Source organism: Peromyscus californicus, unplaced genomic scaffold (assembly GCF_007827085.1).
Source record: "Peromyscus californicus insignis strain IS unplaced genomic scaffold, ASM782708v3 Scaffold_6__1_contigs__length_162567912, whole genome shotgun sequence".
Lineage (NCBI taxonomy): Eukaryota > Metazoa > Chordata > Mammalia > Rodentia > Cricetidae > Peromyscus > Peromyscus californicus.
Genome location: NW_026294584.1, coordinates 48373072 through 48383865, shown reverse-complemented (window position 1 = coordinate 48383865; position 10794 = coordinate 48373072). Strand labels below are relative to the sequence as shown.

The window sequence follows — 10794 nt, the reverse complement described above, 5'->3', positions numbered from 1 at the left end:
TGGCTTGAAGGTACTGATTTTAATTACTTTGACAACAAATTTTAGTAACAAACGTCTAACAAGCTCCTGTTTGACTGCTAGAGAGTGAAATCAGCTATCCAAACTCATTCGTTTTTCTCTTGACAGTGGGTGGTAGAACTCCCAGAGGACAGGTGAACGAGCACTAAGAAAGAATGTGTTTGCTAACCTAGCACCATAATTCCAGTCTTAGGACTCGGATGCAGCTGGACGGAAGTTACAGGAGGAAGAGAAGCTGCTGAAAACGCAAGGAAACCCGACTTCTGGCCCCATGTTGGCAGGGTCTGAGGCTGAAGAGGAACACAGCTTTGGGATGCGGCTATGAAGGAGGCAGGTCCCTCCAGAGGGAGCTGGTGGGTCCGGAGTACAGTGCCTGGCAGCGTCAGGAACTAGGCGGTTTCTTCTTGGCTTCCAGGTCCTTTTTAATCTCTTCAAGTTTTTTTGACATGTTTGGCATCTTTAAAAGAAAAAGGCAGCATTATAATTTAGCATCTACCTAACCAATATTCTTTCATGTTTCTTCTTTTAATACTGCCTTTGCAAGGTTTTGACTTCCTCTGGAGGAGACCTGCTCAACAGTGGTATTTCTTTGCTTCAGCCCTGCATACAAAAGCTATCAGTGTTAAGTTTATGTGCCCTCTCTGAAAGCCAGACCCAACTCAGTCTTCAACCCAGTGCCAACTAAAAGATACATATCTATTTGCAACAAATGACAAGGCAATAAAGTCCCTGGCTAGAAAACTAGATTCTAGTGACGGGACGCCTTTTGCCACACTAAAACCTTTACTACACAAGAAAGTATAATCCCTTGTCTTTCTAAAACACCTTTCGGGTTCCTCATCCGGTTGTGACATCCTGTTTTCCACCCCTCATCCCTACAGTAAGGTTGATGTAACTCCCCACTCCACCAAACTGTCTTCCTTACATGAACCACACTCTATAAATCCACATCCCAATTCTCTTGTGATGATATGGGGACATCCATCTATCTGTGAGTTCAATTATTTTTTCAAACAACAGAAAAACTTTCTTTCTTTCTTTCTTTATTTATTTAGAAAAACTTTCTATAAAGTTAAGGACTCACACTTATGGACCTGGTTTATGCTAGTAGGCAAACTTCACCTTGAGAGAGAAAAATAACTATGAAACAGTTACAGAGATCCAAGAAAGATGTGAGTATGATACTTACGTCATAGTTCTGGGCCAGATACATTCCAACCACGTTGCCCAAAGTAAATCCAAGCTGAAACAACAGAACAGGAGAGTTATACTGCAGACAAAATCCATGATGAGCCTGCGACCACACCAAACACACGGGCTACATCTTCCCAAGATGCATGGCAGGTGAATGCTCAGGTGCTCAGTGTAGGATTGCATACAACATAGGAGTCACATCTCTCTCCTATGAAGCAATCATATACACACACACACACACACACACACACACACACACACACGCACGCACGCACGCACGCACGCATGCACGCACGCACGCACCGACATTAGAAAGCCCAGGACAGCATAAACGGCGGCTATGAGTAAGTTTCCCTTATCTCCTACAAGCCCCCATACAGTCCTGAATGGAGATCCCGAAACCCAGGCAAGGTTCCGATTTTGTCACTGGACGCTGCCTGGTTTCCCCTTTTGTTAACTTGTTGCAGGTGCTGTTACTCCTGTCTACAGCTGATAAAAAGTACTCAGTTACAAACACCCACTGGAGCGGGACATGGCGGCTCACACTTGCAATCCCAGCATTCAGGAGACAGAGGCAGGAGGCTCCTCGACAATGAGAGACCATTCTGGTCTACACAGACAGTCCCAGCTACAGAGCAGGAGTTCCATCCCACACCTACACGGCAAGACTTGGTCTCAAAACAACAAAGAAACAAACAACAGCAACAAAAATCATTTGAACCAAAGAAGTTTAGAAAATAAAGGAAGTCTCAGAGTTCAGTCTCCGTGTTTCAAAAGAACGATCGTGGTCTGCCCAGGGTTATTCACAAAAGCAGCACAGGACAACTTGAGTTACTCAGAAACTCAGCTCCACAAGGGCAGAAAGAACAGGAAACTCTGACACATCCGTGAGCCCAGCACAATGCCAAGGGCGGGGACTAAAGGGCAGGACATAGAGGTCTGTGGGGAACATGGCTCCCCCCCAACGACAGAAGGGACAAGAACAGCTTTTAGAGAACTGCAACTGTTTACCCCACCGGGTGAGATTTTCCTGAAAATCTAGAGTACTCCCGATACACACAGGGATTAAGTCTCTCAGCTTTGCGTTTTAATGAAGATAGTTCTGTTTTCCTCCAGGCATCTTTTTACTTCAGAGCTCACAACTTCAGGCTAATTTCTGACTTAATAAATTCAAATTGGCGTCTACCTTTCCCCCCCATTATTTTGTCGAGACAGTGTTGCTTCTGCTCAGTCTCAGTAGAGAAGTTAAAACAGAAATCAAAGAACAGCACTTACTGTATCATCAATCACACATGAGGTGTCCAGACGCAGAGAAGGTAAGGATACAGATGGGGTGATGGAGAGACGGCTCAGTAGTTAAGAGCATGTACTACCACTCTTGTGGAGAACCAGAGTTCAGTTCTCATCACTCATGTTAGTCAGCTCACAACTGAGTCCAGCTCCAGGGAACCAACACCGTAATCGCCTTCCGTGGGCACCCGCACTCCAGGGTACTACTGTCACCTCCAACTAGAACAGTGAGAATAAACCCTAAAGGGGAAAGCACAACTGGTCTTTCCTATCCTTAGCCTTTAAATTCCAAGAGCAATTTTAAATTGGTTTGTTGCTAGCAAGAAACACAAACAAGGCTATCTAGTTTCTCATCGATGACCGTTTTCTGATGCTTTTAAAAAATCCTTACCAAGTGGCACCAAGAAGCAGATTTCCTTTTTTCCCCACTACACTAGATTCAAACCACAAGTTCTTGAAATCCAGAAAGATAATTACATTTGAGACAAAGTTTAAAGGAAGAGGGGAAAAAAAAGTCCCTTGAGGATACTAATCCTAATATCTCCCAGAAGGAAAAATGGGACTGAGAAAACGTCAAGGAACAACAGCACCAGAACCCTGGTTGTCTGCCAGCATCTGTGTGCCTTCAGGTGAGCCTTGCTGAACTGGGCTTCCCGTCTCTTAAAATAGCCTACCACCGAAATGTCCCAGCTCAGACTTAAAATTCCTGCTTCTTACTATGCATGTCTCAAAATAAACACAGGCTATCTAGTGTGGTTCTATCTTAGCAACGTCACCAAGCACTGGAGCACAAGAGAAGGGACAGTTATTTTAAAATACAGAACAAAACAAAACCCATAGGCCTCTATAAACGGCACCCTCTTCCAGTTCCAAAATACCATCAGATCTAACAATAAGACATTTTGAATATGATACACAACCCAATCTGAGAAGTGTCACTTCTCAGAGAAATGATGGAGGACACCCGGGAGGTCAGGAAAATATGCATGCTGTTCAGGAGATGTCAATAGGCAGGAAAAGTAAAATCTACACTTGACCTCTTGCCTCTACATCCACATGCACAGGCAAGTAGACCTGCATATATTCATGTGCACATACACACATACACCACACACACAAAATAAATAAAAATTTTAAAATGTCTGCTTTTCAAATAATACCAAAGAGAAAGGACAAACCACAGAAGAGAATTATTTGCAAATCATATATCTGTTAGTATTTGTATCCAGAATAAAGATCTTTCACATTTAAATGACAAAGAAACAATTCAATTTAAAAAATGGGCAAAAGCCTTGAGTGGATTTCTCCAAAGACACAGTCAACAAGCCCATGAGACGTCTGACATCAGTTAGTTGTTGAAGAACTGCAAATCAAAACCACAAAGAACCATGGCACACCCACTAAGATGACTTTATTGAAAAAAACAAAACAAAAACAAAACCCAGAAGACACCCAGCCCCCACCTCCCCCACCCCCCACCCCGGCACGGAATGGCAGGCGCACTACAATGAACAAGCACGTGATGGAGAGATGGGAAAGCTGGAGGACTCGGTGGGGAGACGGGAGAGAGAGAAGTGGAGCAGTGCATGTGCCGTGGAGAGGTGGAACTAGAGCAGGCAGATGTGAGCAGCCTGTGCAGCCGCCTGAGGCCATGATGTGCCGGGCTGCCACTGAGGGCCATGGCTGGGTCTGTGGCCCTACTGCACATGATGTCCATGTCCATGGACAGTGCTGTCACCAAGGGTCATTAGGATGTCCCTGGTCTGGGCTGCCACCTGAGGCCATGTTGACGTCTGGGATGGGGGGGAAGACATGCTCTCACCCAGGGCCAAACTGCCCTGCGTGGCCTGTGCTGCCACCAGAGGCCATGGTGCTCTCTGGGCCTGGGCTGCCACCATCACCTCCCACCCCCACACCAGGGCCATGTCTGGGTCCATGGTCCTACTGCAGCCATGGTCTGTGTTGATGTCTGTGGCCAGTGTTAACACCAAAGGTCATGCAGATGTCTGGTCTGGGCTGCCACCTGAGGCCATGCTGATCTGAGTGGCCTGCACTGCCACCCGAGTCCATGGTGATGTCCAGGCCCTGCTTCGACCAGGGGCCATGTCTGGGTCCTTGGTCCTTGATCCTACTGCAGCTGGTCTGAGGCCTATGTTACCACCAAAGGCCATTTGGATGACTATGGTCTGGGCTGCTGCCTGAAGCCATGCTGATTTCCTGGCACAGTGCTGAGCTGGCCTGGGCCTTCAGCAGCCATGGAGAGCTAGCCCTACCCCTCACAGGCCACCACATGGGAGAGCTAGCCTCAGCAACAGCGTAGGCAGTGGCGTGAGTGTGGGGGAGCTGGCTCATCCCTCACAGGGGAGTGGGGGACATTGGGAGAGGGAAGGTTCGGTGGAGACCCAGGCTGATCAGCTCAGCTGACCAAACCCAGATCCAGGGTTGAGTTGGCCCACCCCAACATCTACCCTATCTATGAGCTGCTAGAGCACATGAAGGGGCAGGTCCTACAGAACCACACCACAGGATCTCCATGACTGAGACACCAACAGGATATCTGAGAGGACACAGTGACAGAAAATAAACCAGTGACTGTCTGGGCTGGAGGGGGGATGAGAAATGAACCCTAACATTACACAGTTTCTTTTTTATATTAAACAGAGTGATGGCTACACAATCTCGGAGCACACTAAAACCCCTGGATTACAGACATTAGCTGGGTGAATTTTTGTCTCAATGCCAGAGAGAGAGAGCGAACACTAAAATTTGGTAAAATAATGTCAACTACCTGGGATGAAATGGAAGAAACCAAAGACAACTTCATGGCTTCCAAACAGGACTTTGTTAGAAAGAATGAAATTCCAGAGAACAAAAGAAAACCAGGCAAATAAATGGCACAGTCCGCACATAAGAAATCTAAAAGTATTCTGAATTTTAAACACATGAACAGACCAGTCAGCAATACTCTATCCATTAGCATTAAGAAAGTACTGTTAAAAGCAACCAAGATCACTTAGAACGATGCATCTGGCCGTTTGCTCAAGCCTGTCCCCTTCAGAAAGTTGTAGTGTCTGGAAATCAACAAATAAAACTACAAGCTTTACCTGGGAATGGCTCCTGGCAAGAACCCAAAGCGGCTGACAAGTTCAAACTATGACTCATCCAATTACATAGTTTCAAAAATAGCATGCCCAAGCCCAAGTTACTGACAAAGGTTTATGAATCTAAAAAGAAGGGTGGAGAGATGGGTCAGCGGCTCAGAGCACGGACTCTTCCTGCAGGGGATGAGAGTTCAGTTCTTAACACCCACATCAGGCAGCTCATAACCGCTGTAACTCACCAGAGAACCTAACGCCTCTGCCCTCAAGGGGTGGCTGTGTGTGTGTGTGTGTGTGTGTGTGTGTGTGTGTGTGTGTACAAAACACACACTTAAAATAATAAAAACAAATCTTAAAAAAAATATTAAGCAAATATAGCTACATGCTAGCATTGAAAAGGAAGCCTAAAAATATTTGGTCTATGGTGAGAACATCTACAACTCAAAACTATGCATTAACTAACTAGAATTAATAAAAAGCTAAGTTGATAACAGTATTTTAAGTGTTATTTATTTTTATCTGCATGGGTGTTTTGCCTACATTTATAACGTATACCACTTTTGTGCAGTCCCACAGAGGCCAAAAGAGGACATCAGATTCCCCAGAATTAGAGTTACAGATGTTGTGAACAACTATGTGTGTGCGCCAAATCAAACCCACGTCCTTTGGTAGAGCAGCCAAGGCTCTTAACAGCTGAAGTATCACTCCAGCCCTGGTAACAGTACTCTTCAATTTTAGACTCAAAAGAAGATATCAGAAGGCCTTCCAAGGAGGCATGTACATACAGTACCATTTCTGTGTCTCAGTTTTTAAACTTGGTGTGAAGACTATCATAAGATGTTTAACGGCTGCTTCAAGTAGTAAAAATATCCATATTCTATGCATTAAAACAAAACCCTCCTAGGGATTAGAAACTAAAACCCTTCTATACTTCCTAGAAAAGCATTCTTTAAGAGGTAAGCTATGGCTGGATGCAGTGGCACATGCCTTTAGTTCCAGCACTCAGGAGGCAGAGGCAGGCAGATCTCTGTGAGTTCAAGGCCGGTCTGGTCTACAAAGTGAGTTCTAGGGCAGCCAGGGCTACAGAGAGAGAGAACCTGTCTTGGAAAACCAAAAAGAGGTAAGCTATGTTTTATATTCAGTAATACTGCTTAGAGGATAAATGGAGAAAGAAAAACAAAATAAGAAAAATCATTAACTCCTTAACTGCCAATAATCAATAGAGGCACATGAAAATCCTTCTGGGAAGGATGTACTGGTTTCCCTGCTCTCAAAGAAGCTGGTACAAATATTTAACTATCATATAACCAAAAGTAGTAACGAAGTGAAAAAGGAAGACCTAACATTAATGAGGGATCCATTCCAGGGCACCCCACACACTAACATCTGTAGTTGTTTGAGCTGGTTATGCAACTGCACAGAAACCCACCCACAGTCCCCAGCTCATCCTAACCCTCTACATCACTCACAATGCCTACTGCAATGTAAGGCCACAGGGACAGTCCATCCCACTATCCTGGTTAGGAATGTCAAGGAAAAACTGTACACATGCAATACATACACAATTATTTCCTACTATTTCCCATCCATGGATAGTTAAATATGGAGAACTGACTGTAAATGAAGTCAGTCATCACCAAGTATTGACTAAGTCCCTTGTATGTCCCCAAACTAAATCCCTTAGTAGTGAAGAGAAGCAGCAGCATGGCAGCCAGCCTGGAGAACCCTTCCAGTTCACATCTGAATTCCACAGCAGCCAGCTGGTGCAGCTGCTGAGAGCAGACTGGAAACAACTCACCAGCAACACTGTGAAGAGAGCAAGCTTCACTGGGTCAGCCACGGAGACCTCATGGCCGCCACTGAAGGGGGCATCCTGCCTCTTTCATTAACTCTTGGTCCTCACAACCTTAGAGAACCACTATTATTGCCCACATTTATGCTGGGAAAACTGAAGCACAGAGTCATGAAAGATCCTAGTCAAGACTATACAGCAGGTCTGGCCTGGAAAATGGCTCAGCAGGTAAACACCCTTGCCACAAAGCCTGGCAACCTGAGTTCGAGCCCCAGAACCTATATGGGGGAAGAACCAACTCCTCAAAGCTGTCCTCTGACCTCTGCATGTGCACGCCCCACAGCAGAGACAAGTGCAGAGAAAGATAGATAGATAGATAGATAGACAGACAGACAGACAGACGTGATTTAAGAAAGAAATTTGCTGTATGGAAGATGCACCTGCTACATCACATAAAAAGAGTGTGTAAACAAGTGAATACACACACATGTCAGGCATGTAATATCAAGAATGAAACAGTTTTAATGAATAAAATGAAGAATAAAAGAAAGAAACCAAAGATTGTGTCAACATTTCAAATGTGCGAGTCAAATGTGGGGAAGGATTGGTGAAGCGGGAAGGAGCAGTCAATCCAGATGAGAAGAGTCTGAGAGAATGGCAAATAAGACATGCTGACGGGTGATAGATGGAACACACAGAAAAGGACTCAAGGCAGTTTTGGAAGCCATCAGTGAAGACGTGAAAAGAGACAGCTTGATCAAGAACACATTCCCTTAGGGGAAATTCAGAGAGACCCAGGCCTGAGCCACCCACAGTAACTAAGAGCAGAGGGAAGCAGCCAGTGAAAACAGGAAGATGAGAGAGGCAGGGAGCGTCCCATCTGCTACACCCAGATAGGGCCCACTCTGCGGGAGCAGGGGCCAGTCACCCTCACTCTGCGATTCCGAGTTTTAACACAACAGAACCTAGGCAGTCCAGTGCACAGGCCCCCAAAGCTAAAGGAGACAGTTAAGGAAGATGTGATTGAGTTAACAGCCACTGCGGGCTCAAGAGGAAAGAGGAACTGACCCTGTAACAGCACCACAGGTGCTGTGAACTGCCACCTCAGTGCTCACAGCCGACTTCCCAGCTAAGCGTTCCTGGAAATAACTAGTCGAGCTAGGGGCAAGAGGTGGAGCGAAGTGTGGAAATGGGGATGATGGATGCCATTGTAACTGGAAGAGAAAGGAACACGGGAGCACAAGTTCTTCAACGGCCCCCTAGGCAACAACCGAGGAAACATTTCAGAGGGCCACAAAGTGCGCAGCGGCGGTCTCGCACTGGGATTGGGATCATGCCATCACACCCAGCCCTCTCCTACCATCTGTGGGAGGCCAACTCCCATTTCTGATACCTTACAAAAGAGAAGGGGCAGTAACTCTGTCTTCAGTGAGTGCCAGTGTTTCAGTGTTTAATGTACTGGCTCCTTTAAAACCTCACAAAGTGCAAATGGAAGCACAGAAAATTTAAATAATTTGCCCAACTCCCACCGCTTGAGAGTAATAAGGACAGGGTACAAATTCAAGCGTGAATTTTAAGCCTAAACTTCTTTTTTTCTTTTTTGGTTTCCAAGACAGGGTTTCTCTATGTAGCCTTGGCTGTCCTGGAACTCACTCTGTAGACCAGGCTGGCTTCAAACTCATAGAGATGGACCTGCCTCTGCCTCCTGAGTGCTGGGACTAAAGTTGTGCGGTGGAGTCTAAACTCCTAAACATTAGGCCAGGATGGCCAGTGTTTTCTAGATGAAATGGCTAACTTAAGGAGGAAGACTTGCGGGCTGGAGAGATGGCTCAGAGGTTAAAAGCACTGAATGCTCTTCCAGAGGTCCTGAGTTCAATTCCCAGCAACCACATGGTGGCTCACAACCATCTGTAATGAGATCTGGTGCCCTCTTCTGGACTGCTGTCGTACATGCTGTATACATAATAAATAAATAAATCTTTAAAAAAAAAAAAAAGGAGGAAGACTTGCAGAAGTTACCAGTGTTTGACCAAGTCCATAACACGAAAGCTGATTCCACCTCTGCCCATCTGTATTCATTCATCCCCAACAAAAACAATGAAGGGGAGACACAGGGCGGCTTCAGCATCTCCTTAAATGTTGAAAATTTTGAATTCCCAAATCAAAACCCACGTTAGTATGGAGCAGTTTAGACCCACACCAAATACACCCATTCAGCAAAAGCATGTAAAATGCTGTGCAAATTGAATTCATGTTCTCCCGAGTTATCAATGAGCATCAGGTGCAATGGGAAAGTCAGTCATATCATCTTCCACTAGCTGGTTGATACTGCTTTTAAAAGTGATTCCTAACAAGTAAATGACTGTTAATTACTCCTGCCTCCTAAGCTAATGCTCGGTTAGGACACTGGAGAAACCCCCAAAGGCAATGCGGGCAGCAGGCTTGTCTTTGTGGAGCAGTTTATGTCAACAATCCTGTTTGGGCTAACTAAGCAACTCCTTCCCGGAGCACCAGGGGGCCACTGACCATCTGAAAGAAAAAGGACATCTGCTTTATTAGAATTAGAGGATGAAACATCAAGTTTGAAAACGTTCATCTGAAAATTGGACTGTCGGCAAGTTCTCCTGGAATCCTCAACAGGCAATTTTAGAAATAATTGGGTTTTTTTTGCCAGAAAACGTGGTAATTCAAAAACGGAGAACTTGGGCAATTTGCTTTTGATTCTCATTTTACACCCCCCCCCCCCTCCCAAAAGGGTTCTATTAGGAGTTACTTATAGGCTAATCTGACTCATTCCTCAAAGCGTGCAAACTGAAAAGGTCTTTAGAGCTCCGTGAGCCGCTCGCTCCAACGTCGTGAGGTGGCTGACTAATGCAGAGCTTTTGAGGCCCTTTTGAGGGCCTCAAAAATGCCAACTATCAGGCCGAGGATGGGATGGAGGGTCTGTGGGAAGTGGGGGGCGGGCGGGCAGGAGACAAGTCATTAAGGACCTCTCTGATCAAACTTTTACTAACTAGGACTGCGCAATGAGGTCACAGTAAGTGGCTTTGAAAACGCATCCATCTCCCTGACACCTCAAAGTTTTCAGAACTTGAATGACTGCATATAAACCCAGGCAAAGGAGCAAAGGACTTGGGAGAAGGCCGGAGGAGAGCCGCGCGAGCTACCCCGAGGGGGTACGACTGGCTCGAGCCCCAGGTTCAGAGCCGTGCACCGCCGACCCGGGACCCCGAGAGGACGAGGCGACCGCGGCGCCCGATCCTCGGAGGCTCCACTCACCAGGAACTGGAGCATGATGTCGGTGGGGAGGGCGAGGAGGGTGTGAGCGCGGCTTCGGCTCCAGCGCTGCTCCGGGACTCCTCCCCAGCGCGAGGGCGGAACCCGCCGTCAGGTTCCGGTTTA

At 46.2% G+C, this 10794-nt stretch overlaps 1 protein-coding gene across 1 annotated transcript; it reads right to left on the bottom strand.

Annotated features, from left to right (window-relative positions):
• On the bottom strand, positions 1-10794 carry Stmp1 (short transmembrane mitochondrial protein 1). Its single transcript, XM_052721029.1, has 3 exons — positions 10672-10794; positions 1208-1261; positions 1-475 (listed from the first exon to the last, which is right to left on the bottom strand). The coding sequence occupies exons 1-3, from the start codon at positions 10684-10686 to the stop codon at positions 401-403; spliced, it is 144 nt and encodes a 47-aa protein (XP_052576989.1). The 5' UTR covers positions 10687-10794; the 3' UTR covers positions 1-400.